This window comes from Neofelis nebulosa, chromosome 1, assembly GCF_028018385.1.
Source record: "Neofelis nebulosa isolate mNeoNeb1 chromosome 1, mNeoNeb1.pri, whole genome shotgun sequence".
Taxonomy (NCBI): Eukaryota; Metazoa; Chordata; class Mammalia; order Carnivora; family Felidae; genus Neofelis; species Neofelis nebulosa.
In genome coordinates, this window is record NC_080782.1 from 100,893,145 (window position 1) to 100,915,382 (window position 22,238).

The 22,238-nt window shown below is 38.0% G+C and overlaps 1 protein-coding gene across 5 annotated transcripts in view; it reads left to right on the plus strand.

Annotated features, from left to right (window-relative positions):
- GFM2 (GTP dependent ribosome recycling factor mitochondrial 2) overlaps positions 1 to 22,238 on the plus strand; it is a 75,263-nt gene that overhangs the window by 20,579 nt on the left and 32,446 nt on the right. For all 5 annotated transcript variants that reach the window (XM_058729554.1, XM_058729565.1, XM_058729544.1 and 2 more), the window contains 7 exons: positions 6,380 to 6,505; positions 7,422 to 7,510; positions 13,138 to 13,226; positions 14,577 to 14,637; positions 14,887 to 15,066; positions 19,207 to 19,287; positions 21,090 to 21,238. In XM_058729554.1, the coding sequence (XP_058585537.1) occupies positions 6,380 to 6,505; positions 7,422 to 7,510; positions 13,138 to 13,226; positions 14,577 to 14,637; positions 14,887 to 15,066; positions 19,207 to 19,287; positions 21,090 to 21,238 (775 nt within the window). The remainder of the gene's footprint in view (positions 1 to 6,379; positions 6,506 to 7,421; positions 7,511 to 13,137; positions 13,227 to 14,576; positions 14,638 to 14,886; positions 15,067 to 19,206; positions 19,288 to 21,089; positions 21,239 to 22,238) is intronic.

Consider the following 22,238-nt stretch of genomic DNA (forward strand, 5'->3'; position numbering starts at 1 on the left):
GCCTCGTTGAATGAATTTGGAAGTTTTCCTTCTTCTTGTGTTTTTCAGAATAGTCTGAGGAGAATAGGTATTAACACTTTATTAAATGTTTTGTAGTATTCCTGTGAAGCCGTCTGGTCCTGGACTTTTGTTTTTTGAGAGTTAAAAAAAATTTTTTTTTAATGTTTATTTTTGAGAGAGAGAGGGAAGAGAGTGAGAGAGAGAGAGACACAGAGTGGGGAAGGGGCAGAGAGAGAGGGAGACATGGACTCCAAAGCAGGCTTCAGGCTCTGAGCTGTCAGCACAGAGTCCCACGTGGGGCTTAAACTCACCAACTGTGAGATCATGACCTGAGCTGAAGTCAGACACTTAACTGACTGAGCCCTCAGGCATTGCTTTTTTTCTGAGTTTTTTGATGACTGATTTCATTGCAGGTAATTGGTCTGTTCAATTTTTCCATTTCTTTCACCATAGGTTGGGTAGGTTATATGTTTCTAGGAATTTATCCATTTCTTTTAAGTTGTCCAATGTGTTGGCATTTAGGTTTTCATAATATTCTGTAACAATTATTTGTATTTATTTGGTGTTGATTGTTATTTCCCCTCTTTCATTAGTGATTTTGTTTATTTGGGTACCCCCAACCCCTCTTTCTCTGCTTTTTTTTTTTTTTTATGAATCTTGCTACGGGTTTTTCAATTTTGTTGATCCTTTCAGAGAATTCTCTCTTGCTTTCGTTGATCCATCCTATTGGGTTTTTTGTTTGTTTTTTTACTTTCTGTGTCATTTATTTCTGTTCTAATCTGTATTTTCTTCTTTTGCTGGGTTTGGGTTTTATGTGTTCTTCTTTTTCTAATCCCTTTAGGTGTGAGGTTATGTTGTTTGAGATTTTTCTTGCTTCTTGAAGTAAACCTGTATTGCAATAATACACTTATCTCTTAGAACCACTTTTGCTGCATCCCGAAGTTTTTGAATCATTGTAATTTTCATTTTTGTTTCCATGTAATTTTTTTATTCTTTGATTTCTTGGTTGACCCATTCATTGTTTACTAGCATGTCATTTAACTTCCATGTATCTGTGGTCTTTGCAGAGCCTTTCATGTAGTTGCTTTCTAGTTTCATAGCGTTGTAGTCAGGAAAGATGCATGGTATGACTTTGATTTTTATAATTTGTTAAGACTTGTACTGTGGCCTAAATATGTGATCTGTTCTGGAGAATGTTCTGTGTGTGTTTGAAAAGAATGTGTTTTCTCCTGTTTTAGATGGAATGTTCTGATACTCCTGTTATATCCATCTGGTCCAGTGTGTCATTCATAGCCACTATTTCCTTGTTTATTTTCTGGTTTAATGATCTGTCCGTTGATCTAAGTGGGGTATTCAAGTCACTTTACTATTGTTGTGTTACTTTTGATTAGTTCCTTTATGTTTGTTGCTAACTGTTTTATGGAATTGGGTGCTTTCATGTTGGGTGCATAAATATTTACAATTGTTATTCTGCTGTTGGATTGTACCCTTTTTTTTTTTTTTCCCAACGTTTTTTATTTATTTTTGGGACAGAGAGAGACAGAGCATGAACGGGGGAGGGGCAGAGAGAGGGAGACACAGAATCGGAAGCAGGCTCCAGGCTCCGAGCCATCAGCCCAGAGCCTGATGCGGGGCTCGAACTCACGACCGCGAGATCGTGACCTGGCTGAAGTAGGACGCTTAACCGACTGCGCCACCCAGGCGCCCCGGATTGTACCCTTTATTATTCAGTGGTTTTTGTCTCTTGTTACAGACTTTGTTTTAAAGTCTATTTTGTCTGATATAAGTATGGCTATCCTGGCTTTCTTTTGACATCCATTTGCATGATAAATGTTTTTCTGTCCCTCACACTCAATCTGCAAGTGTCTTTCTGTTTGAAATGAGTTTCTTGTAGGTAGCATTTAGATGGGTCTTGTTTTTATTCATTCTGTCACCCTGTGTCTTTTGATTGGAGTGTTTAGTCCATTTACATTCAAAGTAATTACTGATCAGTATATATTTTTGCCATTTTGTTACTTGTTTTGTGGTTGTTTTTGCACCTTTTTTCTGACCCTTTCTTTCATGGTTTGTTGGCTTTCTTCAGTGATATACTTGGATTCCTTTTTCTCCATTCTTTGTATATCTATTACTGGTTTTTATTTTGTGATTACCATTAGGTTTGTGTAGAACCTCTTCTGCATATAGTAGTCTATATTAAGTTGATGGTTGCAGAACTTTAAACCCCTCTGTAATCCCACCCCCTATGCTTTTGGTATAGGATGTCATTTTTACATCCTTTTATTTTCTGAATATTTTAACTGGTTTTTACAGAAGCATTTACTTTCTTTAAAAATTTTTTTTGTGATGTTTATTTATTTTTGAGAGAGACAGACAGACAGAGCATGAGTAGTATTGGGGCAGAGAGTCTGAAGCAGGCTCCAGTTCACCCTGGGGCTTGAACTCACAAGCTGTGAAATCATGACCTGAGACAAAGTCAGACACTTAACCGACTGAGCCACCCAGGTGCCCCTGAAAGTATTTACTTTTAATGTTTTTTTGTGTTTTTTACTTTTTTACACTTTTACTTATGGTCTTTGCTTCCCACTCAAAGAGTCCCCTTTAATATTTCTTGTAGGACTCGTTTAGTGGTCTTAAACTCCTTTAGTTTTTGTTAGTGTGAGAAAGTCTATCTTTCAATTCGAAATGATAGCCTTGCTGGATAGAGTATTCATGGCTGCAGAAAATCCTTTCAGCACTTTGAATATATCATGCCACTCCTGTCTGGCCTGCAGTTTCTGTCTGAAAAAACCACTGATAGCCTTATGGGATTTCTTTGTAACTGTCTTTTCTCTTGCAACCTTTAAAATTCTTTATCATAATTTTTTTTCCATTTTATTTTATTTTTTTTTAACGTTTATTTATTTTTGAGACAGAGAGAGAGAGAGCATGAACGGGGGAGGGTCAGAGAGAGGGAGCCACAGAATCTGAAGCAGGCTCCAGGGTCTGAGCTGTCAGCACAGAGCCTGATGCGGGGCTCGAAATCACAGACCGCGAGATCATGACCTGAGCCGAAGTCGGACGCTTAACTGACTGAGCCACGCAGGCGCCCCCTTTTCCATTTTAATTAATGTGTGTCTTTGTGTGGAATCCCTTGAGTTGCATTTGTTGGGGAGTTTGAATTTGTTGTGGCAATTTGTTGGGGGTTGAATTTGTTGGGGCAATTTGTTGTGCCTCCTGAATCTGGATCTCTGTTTCCCTCCTCACATTTGGGAAGTATTCACCTATTTTTTCTTTAGATACATTTTCTGCCACCCTTTCTCTCTCTTCTGGGATCCGTGTAACATGAATGTTACTATGCTTGATTGAGTGAGAGAGTTCTGTAAGTCAGTTCTTATTATGCAGTATTTGTCTCTCATCTGTTCATCTTGATTGCTTCCCATTTCTCTATCCTCCGGGTCACTGATAACATTCCTTTGCTTCCTGTAGCCTACTTTTTATTCCATTTATTATATTTTTTTGTTTCATTTATTGAGTCTTCATGTCTGATGTTATTTTTTTCTCTCTTTGCTAAGGGTCTCAACAATATCCTCCACTCTTTTCTCAAGTTTAGTGAGTATCTTTGTGATCATTATTCTAAATTCTCTATCAGGCTTAGTAATTTCTGTTTCACTTAAATCTGTTGTGATTTTGTCATGTTCTTTCATTTGGGACATATTCCCCTGTCTCCTCATTTTGTCTACCTCTCTGTCTGTTTCTGTGTATTAGGAAAGTCAGCCATATCTCCTGCTGTTAAAAGTAGTGGCTTTATGAAGAAGAGGTCTTGTAGTGCCCCGCAGTGCACTGTTTCCTATTCACCAGAAGGTGACACTTCAGAGGAGTCTTCTGTATGTTGCTTGCATTGCTTTGCTTGCGTTGCGTTGTTTGCATTGTGTTGCTTGCGTCCTACTATTGTGCTTTCTCTTTCAGTCCAGACTTGTGCACTGACTATCTACTTGTTGTGGGCTGTGCTTGCTTTCTGTGGTATTAGACCCAGGCAGGCCGGCTTGAGAGGGCATGACCATAGGAGGGCTCAGGGGCCAGGCAGCAGTGTTAACCAAAATTTGCACCGAGTCAGTAGTCCCAGGCCAGATCCCCTAAATCACGGTGGTGGCCAGCGGCGTGGCATGTGTTAGCGGCCGGACACAAAGCACACGGCTGAGGTAGTGACAAGAAGCGTACGGGTCTGTGCGTGGTGGCTGGGGACATTCAACTTTAGCAAAATCTGCACTGAGCTGCTAGACCTGGCTAGATCTGCCAGAGTGCGGTGGCCACAGGGCCACAGCACGCGGAGGCAGTGATTGGGTGGGGCGCACGCAGTGTTAATAAAATTTGCCCTGAGCCCAGGGCCTAGGCCAGCATACTTAGAGTGGGTGATTCCTCAGGAGAACTCAAGGCACAGCGCACTGCTGGCGCTACCTCACGGGTGTCTGTGCAGCACTGCCTCCTGCCTGTGTCTGTTTATGCTGAGGGGTGGGAGAAAAAATGGCACCTGCCAGTTCCTTTGTTCTCATAGGAGTTCCTCAGTGTGCTCTGAAATCTCTATAAACAGATCCCTTTGCCTTTGTGCAAGCTGTCACGTCTGTGTTGACTCTTCTAAAGGTCCTTGTCTCTTTAAAGGCGGGGACCTGGCTATCACGTGCACTCCTGGCTACCCAGTGCTGAGTCACCTGACCTTCAGAGCTCTAGACTCCCAACTCCCCTAGTTATACAGAGTCATGGAGTTCAGTGCCTCTGGTTTTCAAGGCTGGAAGTTATGGGCATTCTTTTTTCCTATGTAGACTCCCCGGTGCTTTGCCTTCTCTGTGACCACAGCTTCCTTTCTCCTGTGGGCAGTGCTCCTGGCTGCCTTTCTGCCCTTTCTAACCTCTCCAGGGCTGGCTTCCTGTATTTGGCTGTGGAGTTTGTTCTGCCAGTCTTCAGATCACTCTCCAGTTTATTGACTCAGATGTGAGTGATATGTAGCTGTAAAAGTAGGATGGGATGAGCTTAGGGGTCCTCTTACTCCACCATCTTGCATCCCCTCCTCCTACAAATGTTTTACAAGTTTAGAGCTTTTGGGCACCTGGGTGGCTCAGTCGGTTAGTTGTTCAGCTTCGGCTCAGGTCATGATCTAGTGGTTCGTGGGGTTCGAGCCCTGCATCGGACTCTTTGCTGACAGCTCAGGGCCTGGAGCTTGCTTCGAATTCTGGGTCTCCCTTTCTCTTTGCCCCTCCTCTGCTCACGCTCTGTCTCCCTCTCTCTCTCAACAACAAATACACGTTAAAAAGATAAGTAAATAAAAACTTAGCGCTTTTGGCTAGGTATTTGGTCTTTGTGTCATTAATGATGTTTGTTTTCTTGGTTTGTTATTTTGTGAGTAACTGGCAACACTAATTTTTAACATAGATATTTGGGGTTCCTGAAAAATAAATTTTTCTTTTCCTCCCCCAGTTGGCACATATGTGTACATATGTTTATATACATCTATACATACACAAACAGTGAGGGAAAGTGGTTAGCATTTTTAGAGGTTTAATGCTGACATAAGTAGTGGTAGTATAAGGCCATGATCACTTGTGGTTTTGAATTTTGAATGGTAACGATAAACTCATTTTTACTTCTTTTACTGTATAAATTTAATGAGAGTACAAGAATTTTAATGCAGAATAATTTAGTAGTCAAGATGAACTTTATCCGTAACTTTTTACTATAGAAGTTCCACCAAGACTATTTTCATTTGTACACATAAGTGTCTTTGGCTGGGGGGTGGGGCGGGGGGGGGATTTAGTAATCAGAAGGGTTTGTAAAGGAGAATTTTACTTGGGAGGAGTTTTTTCTTTACCTTGTTCCCTGTAGCTACCATTTACTTACCATTTACTGGGCTAGGTACTTTATGTAGTCTCATTTTATTCTTACGGCAACCCAGTGAGGTTGCCTTTGTTAACCTTGTAGTATAAATTAGGTTAAGTAGCTTGCTCAGGTTCATACAGTAGTAATGGTAAAGTTGGGATTTAAATCTAGATCTGTCTGTGCTCTTTTCATTGCACTACCCTCCCTCCTGTCAAGGGATCAGATATGAGAAACATAAAAAGGGATACTGAAAGGTAAACTAGGGGAAAAAAATGAAAAAATAAAAAGTTTAGAAAAATTAAAATAGAATTTAATCTTAGAGAAAAAATATTTTTTATGGAAAAATTACTCATTTTGCTGGAAAAGCTTTTTCTAGAACAAGGACTTACGTAGAGTAAGATTAAGGCCTCTAGATATTAAGCCAAATATTTTATAAACAGTCTTAAAACAAATTAAACTGTCATGTAGATATCTTATCTCAATTAAATATACTTGGTATGAAGCCTAACAGTGTCATCTTTTTCCTTGTCAGATGTTGATGATGGAGATACAGTGACAGATTTCATGGCTCAAGAGCGAGAAAGGGGCATTACTATTCAGTCTGCTGCTGTTACGTTTGATTGGAAGGGATATAGAGTCAATTTAATTGATACACCAGGTATGGTGCTGTTGGAGCCATGCAGAGGTGCTGCATCGTTTGAGGTTTTTATTCATGTTTGTGTTCCCTTTTAAATTGCGGTCAAAAATATATCATAAAATTTACCATCCTAACCATTTTTAAGTGTACAGCTCAGTAGGGAAGTATATTTACATTGTTGTGAAACTGATGTCCAGGAGTACTTAGTCTTGCACAACTGAAACTATATATCCATTATATAACTACTACTCTTTGTCATCTGCTCCCATTGCTGGTAATTACTCTTCTACTTTGTAATCTAGGAGATTACTTTAGATACCTCATATGAGGAGAATCATACAGTTTTTGTCCTTTTGTGGGTGACTTTGCTTAGCATGAAATCTTTCAAGGTTTATCTGTCTTATAATATGTGAGAGGATTTCCTTTATTTTTAAGGCTGCATAATATTCCATTGTACATATATAACATAATTTGTATGTAAATATACATCATTCATACATTGATGGACGTTTGGGTTGTTTCCACCTCTTGGCCATTGGGAATAGTTTTACTATTAGTGTGGTGTGCAGATATGTCTTTCAGACTCTCCCTTCCGTTTTTTTGGATATATACCCCAAAGTGGGATTGCTGGATCATGTTTTTTTTTTTTTTTTCAGTTTTTAAAAGATTTTAAGTGTTGGGGCTCCTGGGTGGTTCAGTAGGTTGAGTGTCCAGGTTTAGCTCAGGTCATGATCTCACAGTCCATGAGTTCGAGCCCCGTGTCGGGCTCTGTGCTGACAGCTCAGAGCCTGGAGCCTGCTCAGATTCTGTGTCTCCCTCTCTCTCAGCCCCTCCCCTGCTCATGCTCTGTCTCTCTCTCTCTCTCTCTCAAAAATAAATAAACATAGAAAAATGAATAAAAGATTTTTAAGTGTTATGTTTCTCATCTTTTTTTTAGGTCATGTAGACTTTACCTTGGAGGTTGAGCGCTGCCTTAGAGTGTTGGATGGTGCAGTAGCTGTGTTTGATGCCTCTGCTGGTGTAGAGGTAAAAAATATTCTCAAAGTAAAGTGAAGATACCAACAACATGATTTTTTCTTAAAGTAGAATGTATCAGATTTAGTTACAATAGCCCTGTGTTTGTTAAGTTCATATTAATCAAATTATGGTGAAATTGGAATTCAATACTGCAATCACATATACAGGTCTATATGTGATCTCAGATATTTTGTAGTAAAAGGGAAATAGTTGCTTTTCTGTAGAAAATATGAAAGTTAGTGCTGAAAACTGTGAAGGGCTTGAGATTCTTACCTGTTTTTTTAAGCTAACTAGTTAACCTGCCACAGTTTTATGGCATGCTGGCATAAGACATAAGACTTTTGAGTCAGAGACAAAGGACTGTTAGTCACAGGAATAGCAATAGCCAGAGTGTCGATAATTTCTTGTCTTAGTTACCCAAGCCCCAATTCCCACAGGGTGACCTAAAGAGAGTCAAGAGAGTCAAGAGTTGCACATGCCATGGATCCCTATGCTTAGAAAATGCACATGTTTTATAATGGGCAGTAAGCATGCCTGCTGTTTGCTCTGGAGAGAGATGTTATCTTCCAGGCTTATAAACAAACCTACCTTTTGACTCAGAGGAAGACACTTCTCTTTCTAAGCCGTTTACTATATTTGAAGACATCTTTGAAGACATAGTCCAGAACAAAGGCAGTTAGTGCCTTTCCTAACAAACTATGTAGAAAGGTGAAATACCCATGAAGAATTGTGTCCTAACAGTTACTGAGTTTTTTGAATAAATCTTAAAAGTGGATTTATAATAAATTATACTGGGGTCAGTTATGTACTCTTTAGCATATCGCTATATGTCTTACAATTTCAAGATTGGCTTTGTATTAAATATAGAATCCTCTTCACTTCTTCTAATCTTAAAATTACTAAAAGTGATACACTAAATGATTGATATTAACATTTCCCAAATGATACAAATCGACACCATGGGCTTCCTCATAGGATGCACTAAGAAGGGCACAACATTATGTTGTATTCTTGGCAGAATGTTTGGCCCAAATCTAATCATGAGAAGGCAATCAAATGAAATTTCTTAAAAGTTTTTTTTAATGTTTGTTTATTTTTGAAAGAGAGAGAGTGCGAGCAGGAGAGGGGCAGAGAGAGAGGGAGACACAGAATCCGAAGTAGGCTCCAGGCTTTGAGCTGTCAACACAGAGCCCCATGCGGGACTTGAACTCCTGAACCATGAGATCACGACCTGAACTGAAGTTGGATGCTTAACTGACTGAGCCACGCAGGCACCCCTGTAGTTGAAAGGATTCTAAACAAACAAGAAAACTAAATGTAATATCATCTTTGGAAGGATCCTGGATTCAAAAACAAAAAGTTACAAAGAGCATCAGTAGGAAAACCAGAATAATTTTAATATAGATGATATGTTATTAGAAAAAAGTATTGTAGGGGCACCCGGGTGGCTCAGTTGGTTAGGCGTCCGACTTCAGCTCAGGTCATGATCTCACGGTCTGTGATTTCGAGCCCTGCGTCGGGCTCTGTGCTGACCGCTCAGAGCCTGGAGCCTGTTTCCGATTCTGTGTCTCCCTCTTTCTCTGCCCCTCCCCTGCTCACACTCTGTCTCTCTCTGTCTCAAAAATAAATAAACATTAAAAGGAAAAAAAAGAAAAAAGTATTGTATCAGCTTAAATTCTTTGAATATGATCTTTATAAATGGTTATGTAGGAGAATATCCTTATTTTTAGAAAATACAGGCTGAAGTATTTAGGATTAAAGTGTCATGATATCTGCATCTTGCTCTAGTGGTTCACCTCCCACGCACACATACACGTATGTTGTTAGTTTGGGTACTTTGAGCATTAGATGCCAAGTTGGGATTAGATGCATAAGAGATTTATTGGTGGATATCCCTGTGAAGAGTAAAGGAGAAAAGAGAGAAGTGGAAGAGAGCTTTCAGACCAGAGGGCAGATCAAGGAGCTCTTGGTGACCGGACGATTGGGTAGGAAGAGTTTCAGACTATAGCACATTTCCAAAAGGGGTTTGGCTAGGCTGATGGAAGTCCTCAAGGCAAAGTCGCCTGTTGGAGAAGGCGGAATGTTTTGTAGGAATAACCTACATTAGTACTTCTGCTCTGCTTGGCCATTAGCTGGTCCTTGAGAGACCTTGGTAGTTAGTAGTCAAGATGACTAGCACTTGGAGCTATCATTTAATTATGCTCTGTGTAGTAGATCCAAGTGGCACATTCCCATACACAGTGCACACATTCTAATGTGTTCATATGCACATTTGGGGAAAAAAAGGCAAGTGTGGCAAAGGTGAAGGGTACATGGGTATATATTGTACTGTTTTTTTACCTTTTTTATAGGTTTGAGATTTTTCAGAATGAAAAGTTGTTGGGGGGAAATAATACAGTGATGGAAAGCCCGACCTGAGGACTGCTGACAGGCAGTGATGGTTTTTTGATCTAAATACAGCCTGACCTTGAGGTCTGAGGTTGGTTATACATTATTCCCATTTCTTTCTGATCACTTCACGTCCTAATGGTTGCATTCTTTCTGTCATTATGACTTGTATATGTACATTTGACAGATGGCATTATTTACAAAATTGAAATATATTGGAATAGGAAATTTCTGAATTTGTGACACAGAAGCCTTTTATGTGCTAAAACAATAAATGGACTTTTAGCTAGCAGGTGGGATAATGGAAGTCTTTCTATATTTTTTAATATGCTTTTTTCTTGGAAAATTTATAATATACCCCCAGCCCCACCTCACCATATGCAGAAATTAGTTACCTTGGGGGTAGGTAACAATATCTTAGGATACAAAGCATACTAGAAGAAGAAAAGTTGATTCATTGGACTTTACCAAAATTACATCTTCTCATTAAAACTAAAAAAATTAAAAAATTAAAAGGGAAGCTGTAGGCTATGAAAAAATTTCTCATGTTAGATATAGTATATGAATGTTAAATTTCCAGAATGCGATAACGCTATTGATTACGTAGGAAAATATCATTGTTTTAGGAAGTATGTGCTGAAATTTTCATAGTACACGGTACATGGGTGTGATCAAGGACTTGTATCCAGAATATATGAATAACTACAAATCAGTAATAAAAAGTTACAACTCAGTAAATAAATGGACAAAAGACTTGAGTGGATTTTTCACCAGAGACATGAATGGCCCAGTGAGCACATGAAAAGATGCTCAGTCTCATTGATTATTGAGAAATGCAAATTAAAGTTACAAAGAAAAACTATTTGACACCCACGAGAATGGCTAAAATTGAAAAAAATGATGGCAAATACTGGCTGAAGTTGTGGAACAAGTGGAACTCTTATACACTGTCGGTGGAACTGTAAAATATTATACTTTGGAAGACTATTTGGCAGTTTCTTATAAAATGAAGTCTGCACATATCCTCTCACCCAGCACTTCTACTCCTGTATCTTTATCCAAGGGAATGAGAACATTTGTCTCCTAAAGACTTTTTCAAAATATTTACAGCAGCTAAATTCATAATAGCCCAAAACTAGAAGTAATCTGGGTGCTCATCCACAGGTGGACAAACAAGCTGGCACATTTATACGAAGGGGTTTAGCCAAAAACAAACAAAACAACAACAACAACAAAAATAACAGCCATCATACCTAACAACATGAATGAATGTCAAAAACTTTATATTTAGTGAAAGAAGCCGTGTTATTTATATGAGATTCAGAAATAGAATGAATCTGTGGTGACAAATGTGAGGATAGGTTGTTTATGGGGGATGGGACATAAGAAAAATTTCTTAGGTTCTATATCTTGGTTGGGATAATAGCTATACAAATCTATACATTTATCAGAACGCACTATACACTTAAGATGACTTTTTTTATTCTATCTAAATTTTACCTAAACAAATTATATAAAGTGGCTTCTGTATCAGGTAATGTCAGCACATTAGGCTTTGTATGCTCTGTTCTAGGGCTTTGAGACTCCACTAGGCAGAGATACTGTAACAGACTCAAACTATTTATATTTAAAATGTGTAAAAATTAGAATTAAAAGAAGTCAAATAGAAAAGCGTATGAGGGGCGCCTGGGTGGCTCAGTCGGTTAAGCGGCCGACTTCGGCTCAGGTCACGATCTCACGGTCCGTGAGTTCGAGCCCCCCGTCGGGCTCTGTGCTGACCGCTCAGAGCCTGGAGCCTGTTTCAGATTCTGTGTCTCCCTCTCTCTCTGACCCTCCCCCGTTCATGCTCTGTCTCTCTCTGTCTCAAAAATAAATAAACGTTAAAAAAAAAAAAAAATTAAAAAAAAAAAAAGAAAAGCATATGAGAGGGGTGCCTGGGTGGCTCATTTGGTTAAACATCTGACTCTTGATTTCGGTTCAGGTCATAATCTCGTGGTTTGTGGGATCAAGCTCCGTATCGGGGCTCCGTGCTGACAGCCTGGAACCTGCCTGGGAGTCTCTTTCTCCTTCTCTCTCTGTCTCTCTGCCCCCTCTCATGCATGTATGCGTGCTTTCTGTCTCTCTCAAAATAAATAATTAAAAAAAAAAATACGTGAGAATTGCTACTAAGAAATACAGTTATTGGCTTTTTTCTCCCTTACTCTTCAGTTTAACTCAACATTTAAACATTCACAATAAAAATGCATATACTTTTTTTTTTTTTTTTCAACGTTTTTTATTTAGTTTTTGGGACAGAGAGAGACAGAGCATGAACGGGGGAAGGGCAGAGAGAGAGGGAGACACAGAATCGGAAACAGGCTCCAGGCTCCGAGCCATCAGCCCAGAGCCCGACGCGGGGCTCGAACTCACGGACCGTGAGATCGTGACCTGGCTGAAGTCGGACGCTCAACCGACTGCGCCACCCAGGCGCCCCAAAATGCATATACTTTTAAAAAGTTTTATTTAAATTTTAATTTTTTTTTTTTAATGTTTATTTTTGAGACAGAGAGAGACAGAGCATGAACGGGGGAGGGTCAGAGAGAGGGAGACACAGAATCTGAAGCATGCTCCAGGCTCTGAGCTGTCAGCACAGAGCCCTGACGCAGGGCTCGAACTCACGGACCGTGAGATCATGACCTGAGCTGAAGTCGGACGCCCAACCAACTGAGCCACCCAGGCGCCCCATTTAAATTTTAATTAACACATAGTGCAATATTGGTTTCAGGAGTAAAAATGCATATTTTTATCACAATATCATTTTTTATAGTACAGTCCTATTCTTTTTACATTACGACAACAAAAGAATTAAGTCAAAAGTCCCTATTTTGCTGGTCAGCAAACTGATGAGTTCAGTATTATGTGACCTGTACTGGGTAAGGTGAAGCCAGACAAAAATGACATCTTCTGGTTCTTGATTAAGTCCTCTTTCCATGACTCTTAATACCTCCCAGGTGTTTGTTCTCCTTGTGTGGCAACCTAGACCACCCAAAGGAGTATTCTCAGTTTGAAGCACATTCTGTATCACACTTCATCATGTTCTTTGTTCTCTTACCCACTAGCAGAAGAGTAACTAGAGCAATGGCACTAATTCTGTGTTGGAACAGGGCCCAGTTCCATGTTATAATAGACTCTTAGATCTATTTGTTCCATGTGTAGTGGAGTTATTTTTGTCCCATATGTGGTTTTTTTTCCCTTTCTCTTTGCTCTAGGCCCAGACTCTCACAGTATGGAGGCAAGCTGATAAACACAAGATACCTCGAATCTGTTTTTTAAACAAAATGGACAAAACTGGAGCAAGGTATTTCAAGGCTTCCCCCCCCCCCCCATTTGTTAAAAGTAGAAATACAGGGGTGCCTGGGTGGCTCAGTCGGTTAAGCATCCAACTTCGACTCAGGTCATGATCTAACGGTTTGGGAGTTCAAGCCCCACGTTGGGCTCTGTGCTGACAGCTCAGAGCCTGGAGCCTGCTTCAGATTCTGTGTCTCTCTGCCCCTCCCCTGCTTACACTCAGTCTCTCTCCTCTCTCTCCCCCTCTCTCTCAAGAATAAATAAACATTAAAAAAAAAAGTAGGAATACAATTTTGAGTTTTTAATGGGCTATAACTTAAATTTATAAATAGCTGTTTGCTCTAGAGTATAAATATTCCGTGGGATCTCAATTCAGTCCCATTAAAAAAGGAGTTTCAAAACAGATAGAAATGTGATAAGGAGAGATCCTGGTCAGTGTGTAAGTGGCAAATACAAAACACCAACTGTCCCTCTCCTCAAACCACACAGTATGCTTTGTGTTTATGTAATTTTCTATCCTAATTCTGAACTGATAACATGATACCAAGAACGCCTAAGGTAAAGTTATAGCAAAATTGGGCTGGCTTTTGGAAGAAAGGGGATAGCTGTGTGTGATAGCAAATGTAGCTGTTAGAAGAATCCTTGAGTTATAATGACAGATCATGCATTTGAATGTCTAACTAATTATTGGTGACTTTGATCAGTTTATTTAATCTTAGTTTCAAACTATAATAAGTGAAGCTTATAAATAATAATACCCTAGATATCTCTGTGGCAGGATTATGGTAGATACTCAAGCACTGTTTTTTGAAGTTTACATTGAAAGTTTACTCAAGATATTGTCGTGTGGAAAACTGTTCACTGGTGAACATTAGGGACAGTGAAAATGGTTGTGATTTTAGAGACCATTCTTAAATCTGTTTTAAGAATCTTAACATTTAAGGGGTGCCTGAGTGGCTCAGTTGGTTGAGCATCCAATTCTTGATTTCCGCTCAAGTCATGATCTCACAGTTCATGAGACAAAGCCTTCATTGAACTCCTTCTGACAGCAATGAGCTTGCTTGGGATCTCTTTCCCTCTCCCAAAATAAATAAATAAACATTAAAAAAAAAATCTTAACATTTTTTAAGTTCACTTATGTATTTTTGAGAGAGAGAGGGAGGGAGCAAATCAGCAGGGGAGGGTCAGAGAGAAAATCCCAAGCAGGCTCCGTACTGTCAGCACAGAGCCCAGTGTGGGGCCCTAACTAATGAACCGTAAGATCATGACCTGAGCGAGAGTCGGATGTTTAACTGACCGAGCCACCCAGGCGGCCCAAGAATCTTAACATTTTTAATTATAGTTATTTTGCTTCCTGCAGTTTTAAATATGCGGTTGAAAGCATCAGAGAGAAGTTGAAGGCAAAGCCATTACTTTTACAGGTTGGTTGATTAATATTTGGTTTATTAATAGCAGCAGCTGCAAATTTCCTCATCATTTTATTGTGACATATATATCTGAAACTATCTCAGATGTTTTTTGGAAGAAGTTGGCATGTAAATAAAAGATATAGATTATGGTAATAATGTTAATAGCCATTTGGGGGAAAGTGGAGAAAGGTAACATTTTCTCATCAATGCAGTTCTAATTGAGTTATCATTTAATAAAGTTAATCTCGCTTTGATTTGCAGTTACCACTTGGTGAAGGCAAAGCTTTCAAAGGAGTTGTGGATGTAGTAAATAAAGAAAAACTTCTTTGGAATCCTAATTCAGATGATGGAAAAGACTTCGTGAGGAATCCCCTTTTGGAAATGAGTGATCCTGAGTTGCTTAAGGAGACAACTGAAGCAAGGAATGCCTTAATTGAACAGGTAAAGTAAATACTTTGAGTTTACATTTGCATATTTAGAAAATTTAAAAATATTTTATATATTATGAAATTTATGAAGTAAATATATACTTTATGTATATTTAAAGTGTAATATAAAGTGTAATGAAGAATACGATGAACACCAATGTTTCCACCACCCAGCTTAAGAAATAGAATATTAGCAATACCCTTGAATCTTTGTGTAACACTTCTGTTTAAATCTCTCTCCTTTCCACTTATCATTTACTCCCCCCACCACTATTTTGGTTGTAGCCTTTTTCTTTCATTTGCTTTGTTTTCTAGTACACTACAAATGTATATATTCGTGAAGGACTTAGTTTTCCATGGTTTTGAACTTTCCTTAAGTGGAGTGATATTGTTTGTATTTTATAACAGTACACTGCAGATTCATCTTTGTTGTTATGTGTGGTTATGCTTCATTTTCAGTCTTACGTCATGTTCCAATATGATTATACCACATTTGTCCGTTCATCTGTGGGTGGACTTTGAGGTTATGTTGTCTGTTTTGCTGTTACAAACAGTGTTGCTGTGAACATCTTTGTATGTATCTCCTTGTACACACTTGTGACAATTTGTTTAGGGTTAAACCTAGGAATATCAGAGAGTGTGTCCGTCTTTTATCAAATGTCACATTAACTTAGAAAATTTTAAAGCCATTAATTTTATAGGTAATAGATAACTCTGGACCTTATCCACCCTCAAAATTTTAATAGAAAGTAGTAAGATTGTTAATATTTATGATATTTAATATGGTATTGTTGGCATATATACTAATAAACGTGGTTTATTTATGCGATAAGTTTAAGTGCAGTGGCACTAATTCTATCTCTTTGGATTCTGTCTCTCTCAAAATAAATAAACTTACATAAAAAAATACATACATACATTTCACTACCATAAGATTCAGAGAGTGAATGGCACGTTCCATAAACTCTCTGAATCTTATGGTAGTGAAAAACATTTGAATCTGAACTGTTTGATTTTTTTTTTTATTTCTGAATTAAATTGGTCAGAGTAGATCCTGTCATCATTAATTGTTTTCATTAATCTTTTGTATGAAGTTGTTCTTGAAGTAATTATTTCCCTTTATAACATACAGTAATCATCAACTTTATCATTAACAGAATAATGGTCATTGTTCTTTTTATTACTAGGTAACTGTTACTAAGGACTTACTGTGAACTAGCTTAAGTGCTTTACATGTAATACATTTAATCCTCATAGCAGCCTATATTATCCTCGTTTTACTGGTGGGGAAACAGAAACTTAGAATCCTTAACGAATTTGTCATATAGCTAATAAGGAGCAGTGCTGGAACCTGAACCCAGGTCTGATTCCATTTAGAGCTGGAGCTCTTACCCACTTTGCTTTACTGCTTCTCTAATTTGGGGAGCCATAAACAGAATAAAAGTAGAATTGACATTTATGTATGTATGTGTGTATTTTTTTATGTAAGTTTATTTATTTTGAGAGAGGATCCAAAGCAGGCTCCGTGCTGTCAGCACAGCCTGACATGGATTTTGACCTGAGCAGAAATCAAGAGTTGGCCTCTTAACCAACTGAGCTACCCAGGTGCCTGAAATTGACATTTATTCGTCAGTAATTGGGTGCATAATTAGTTCTCCTAGAACTAAGCTGGGTGGTGGAAACATTGGTGTTCATCGTATTCTTCATTACACTTTATATTACACTTTAAATATACATAAAGTATATATTTACTTCATAAATTTCATAATATACAAAATATTTTTAAATTTTCTAAATATGCAAATGTAAACTCAAACTCAAAAATCTCCTAGATTTTTCTTTGTTTTATCTTAGGCACGTCTAATGCATGTCTTAGGACAGGATAGTATATAACAAAAATTAGATGATATTAAAGTGCTGATTACAAGGAATACATGTGTATTTATAGAACTGGAGAATAAGACCACATCACACCTGTTAGGATAGCTACAATCAAAAAACCCCCACAAAACCCCTCAACCGGAAGATAAGTGTTGGCAAAATATGGAGAAACTGTAACCTTTGTGCACTGCTGGTAGGAATGAAGATGATGCAGCCACTGTGGGAAATAGCATGGTGTTTCCTCGGAAGATTGAAAATAGAATTACCAAATGGTCTAGCATTTCTGCTTCTGGCTGTATATCCAAAAGAATTGAAAGCAGGGTCTCAAAGAGATATTTGCATTTCCTTGTTCATAGCACCATTATTCCTAATGGCCACAACGTGGGAGCAACCAAGCGTTCATCAACAAGACGAGTAGATAAAATATGGTATAAACATACAATAGAATATTATTCAGCCTTAAAAAGGAATGACATTCTGACACATGCTACGATACAGATGAACCTCGAGGACGTTATGCTAATTGAAATAAGCCAGTCCAGGAAAAAAGACAAATACTGTAATGATTCCACTTATATGAGGTATTTAGAGTAGTCATATTTGTAGAGACAAAAAGTAGAATCATAGTTGCCAGGGGATAGGGGATAGGAGAATGAGGAAGAGTTGTCTCATGGTATAGAATTTGGGTTTTGTGAGATTGAGAACGTTCTGGAGATTAGTTTTACAACAATGTGAATATACTTAACACTACTACTCAACTGTTCAGTGAGAAATGGTTAAGATGGTAAATTTTATGTTCTGTTTATGTTAAATTTTACCACGATTAATTTTTTTTTTAGAGAATAAGATTAGTGTGGACTAGAAGCAACTTCCTGTGTTCTAGAGGTGAATAGTGATAATAAGTTACACTTACTGTATTCTTACTATACGTTCTGGAAGCATGATTTCACTTGGTTATTCAATCCTTGCCCTCTGAAGTAGGTACTAGTATTATCTCCATGATTAACCAAGGTAAAGAGAGGTGATGTGGGGGCGCCTGGGTGGCTCAGTCAGTTAAGCATCCGACTCTTGGTTTCGGCTCAGGTCATGATCTTGTGGTTCGTGAGATTGAGCCCTGCATTGGGCTTTGCACTGACAGCATGGGACATGCTTTGGATTCTCTCTCTTCCCTCACTCTGCCCCTCCCCTGCTCATCCTTTCTATCTCTCTCTTTCAAAAATAAATAAATAAACTTTAAAAAGAGAGAGAGAGAGGGGTGATGTAACTTAAGTTTTTGAATAAATCAGCAAGTAGTGGAGCCATTTCAAGGCAGTTTAATTCCAGAAGCTGTGCTTTATCCATCATATATGCTCCCCACTATGGAGAATGGTTAGGTATGTTTCTACAATACTTAGCTGTTAAAAGTGTGTTTTTGTCTCCAAGTTTGAATGTTTTGCTCTTTTGTACTATTACAAACTTTTGAAACTTTTATTAAATTTATTGTCAGCTGAATTCTCCTATTTCATACAGGCAGATAACTAAGAAAAGAACATGAATTAGATAATTGCATTTGTATTGCTGAAATGATGCCTATGACCCTCAACTTATATCTGTTCCTGCAGTGCCGGATTAGAATAACATGAGTTATTTTAGTTGGACTGTCTTAGGACATCTGGTGAATATTCATAATGTTAAACAAATACCAGATGAAACTTTTTTTTTTTATGTTTTACTTATTTTGGGGAGAGAGAACATGTGCACATTAGCAGGGGAGGGGTGGACAGAGGATAGGAAGTGGGCTCCTTGCTGGCAGCAGAGAGCCTGATGCGGGGTTCAAACTCACCAACTATCAGATCATGACTTGAGCCGAAGTCAGATGCTTAATCGACTGAGCCACCCAGGCAGGAAACTTTCCCCACAGGAAACTGTTCAATGAACTAAGACTTCTAAATCTATCTAAAAACAGCAATCCATTAGATATGTTATCACTGACTGCGAATTGTGGTATTTTATTTCTTTTGAGCACTCCGAGTGGATAGCACTTTATTGAGATACTTCATCTGGCTATTGCTTCTCATGTATGTAGGGAACTTATAATAGCACATCTTCAGTTTTCAGTCTCCTTTCCTATTAAAGAAATACTGTTTATCTCTTGAGATGTTGAGGAGAGTTCTGTGGCCTGGATAAGGTAGGTCATGTAGCTGTCTTGAAATATTTGGATAATGTACATTTATTTGGACTTGATAGTTGTGACAATAAAAGCAAGTTATAGAACTAAAACCTTTCTTTGTAGGTTGCAGATTTAGATGATGAATTTGCTGACTTGGTTTTAGGAGAATTTAGTGAAAATTTTGATTTGCTACCAGCTGAAAAGGTAAATTTTATTATTCATTTACTTTAATGAAGTTTTACTAATTGGATGTGGTTTGATTTCTCTGTCTCAGGTGTTTAGTTTTTTTCAACTTTGCATAGCATTAGAAAATGCTGACTTAATTAGGAGAACATTAAGATAAAGTCACTATTAATACAAGTGCTTAAATAATGGTAGTGATTTACTGTTTTCAGATATGCTTTACAAAATCAGAAATTGAATTTTTTTTACTCCTATTGAGTCAGTACAAGTTACTCATTCCTTCTTTGCAGTGCTTTCCTTGTGATCATTTCTTTAGTAGGGAAATTACAGGTGGAAATTTTATATTGAAAATTTACTGGTTTTGTAGACTACTGCAATGATTTTTCTTATTTTCTCTGACACCGTTTTAATTCTTACTAGAAGCTCGTTACAGGTCTTTACTTATTTATTTTGTTTCCTTTTGAAATACATTAAACCAGAGAATAGGCATATAAAATAGTAGTAATAATTGAATTAGGACAGATTTCTTCAAGGCATTTCTGTTATTTTCTGCTAGGGACCTTCCCCTATGAATTTGGCAAACAATCTTTATTTTTCTTTATGAAACGAGTTACCAGGTAAAGTTGTTTTTTGTTTGCTTGTTTGTTTGTTTTTAAGTAAACTCTGCCCAACACAGAGCCTGAACTCACGCACCCAGGGTCAAGAGTTGCATGCTCCACCAGCTCAGCCAGCCAGGCACCTCCCAAGTATTTTAGGGGGATTATATATATGTATGTAATGGGGTCCAGACTGAGCCCAGAAAATGTACTTAGTTATTTTTCACAAAAAGAATTAAAGAAAAACATGAGTCTCAAGATTAAGTTTGAGACCTTTGAAGTTAGGAATGGAAAAAAGTACTTTTCTTTTGAACGAAATGCCATAATTATTGAAATATGTTATCGTTTAGTATTTGAGCGCTTAGATGTGATGTTTGTTGTGCCCTGTAGTCACATACCATGGTTTCTCTTTTCAAAGAGCTTATGATCTGAGGAGGAATTGATATACCTTTCTCCTTCCAGTAGGTTGCAAACACACCCATGCTTTTCTTCGTTTTTGAGGTCTTTCAAATTTGATTTTCTACCCTGATTTCTCATTTTTCTTTGGATTTGATTTTTTTTTTTTAAGTTTATTTATTTTGAGAAAGAGAGAGCACAGGGGGGAAGGAAGAGAGAGAAAGAGAGAGAGAGAGAATGAATGAATCCCAAGCCCTGCACAAATGCAGAGCCCGTTGCGGGGCTCGAACTCATGAACTGTGAGATCATGACCTGAGCCGAAATCAGGAATCAGACGATTAACTGACTGAGCCACCCAGCCGCTCCTCAGTTTGATTTAATGTTGGTCTAATTCCTTTGAGGAAGTTGTAATTCATATATATGTTCTTAATTTCTGTACAGGTCCTCTTTTAGACAATCAAGGTTAAATCAGAAGTATGTTTAATTCATTTATTTGAGAAATATTTTTAAATACCTGCTTATTTTAGGTACTTCTGTAGTTTCTGGGGATTTAGCAATGTTTGATGGGACTTATTGTAATGCTCATGTAGATTTTATATTCTGGGGTATAAGGACACAGACAATAAACCATTAAATATATATCCAGTATACCAAATAGTAATTAACATTATAAAGAAAAATACAGAAGAATAAGGCCATGAAGAATGATGGAAGTGTGCTGAGTGGTTCTGTTTTACATGGTTGGTTGGCGAGGGTGTCTAATTCTGAGATACTTTAGTTGGAGCCAGTATACTGCACACACAATACACTACTTCTGTCTCTGCTTTATAGCTCCAGACTGCAATTCGCAGAGTAACACTGGCTCAGACAGCAGTGCCTGTGCTTTGTGGAAGTGCCCTGAAAAACAAAGGTGTCCAGCCCTTGTTGGATGCTGTTACTGTGTACTTGCCTTCACCTGAAGAGCGCAACTATGAATTTCTGTAAGTATGCAGTACAGATTAAAATCTTATAGCCTCGCAAAAGCGGGAAAGTAGGTCTTATTTCACAAAGAGCATTTGAATCACCATTTTTGAATAACATTGGTGAAGAATATCATTATAAATGATATAGAGCTATATAAATTTTTACTTGAAAGGGACGTTTGTTCGCATGTCTTATAACCTGCTATATTTACAAATGGAGCTAGAGTGTGTGGCTGTCATCTTAGTTAAAAAAAACAAACAGTATAGTGGAGTTGTTTGATAAATATTCTGTAGATAAATTTATACTAGATTTGAAGATTTTTAAAAAGCTCAAAATATTTTGTGGTTTAAGGGTATTGTTTTACTTATTTTGTCACTAACAGCTTTGTACTTGGTAATAAATCCTCTAAAATCCGAGTGACTCTTCAGGCAGGAATGGACTTTGTTTAATCCTTTAACTAGGACATTAATCACTTTTCATATCTCTCAATTGGAGAAGCATTAATGGTAAAGTGATTATGGGCATGGACTGTGTACTCCTTGGATTTAAATCTGAGCTCTCCCAAGTTGTTTAACCTTCTACCTGTAAAATACAGAGACCAGGACCTATCCTATTGGATTGTTACAGGAATCAAACGAGTTAATACTTATAAAGCAAATGGAATAGTGCCTACCTAGTATATGGTAAACTCTATATGAGTATTTGCTAAAGTTAAAAATTGGAGGGAATTAGGGATGAGATGGAGAAGTTCTATAATAGGAGTGTCTCACCTACTTTGAGTCATGGGCTCCTTTGAAACTAATGAGAACATGGAGCTTTTCCTCAGAAAAATGTGCTTGTGAACAAAATTTGGCAATTTCAGAGGGATTCAGGCTTTCTGTAACATATCAGTGCGCACCAGTTTAAGGACATCAATCTGTAAGAATTGTAGATTTCTATGATCATGCAACTGGAGAGAAGGTGGGAGGGCAGAGTGTAAGTAGTAGTTAGAAAGAACCTATACATTTACCCTGTACA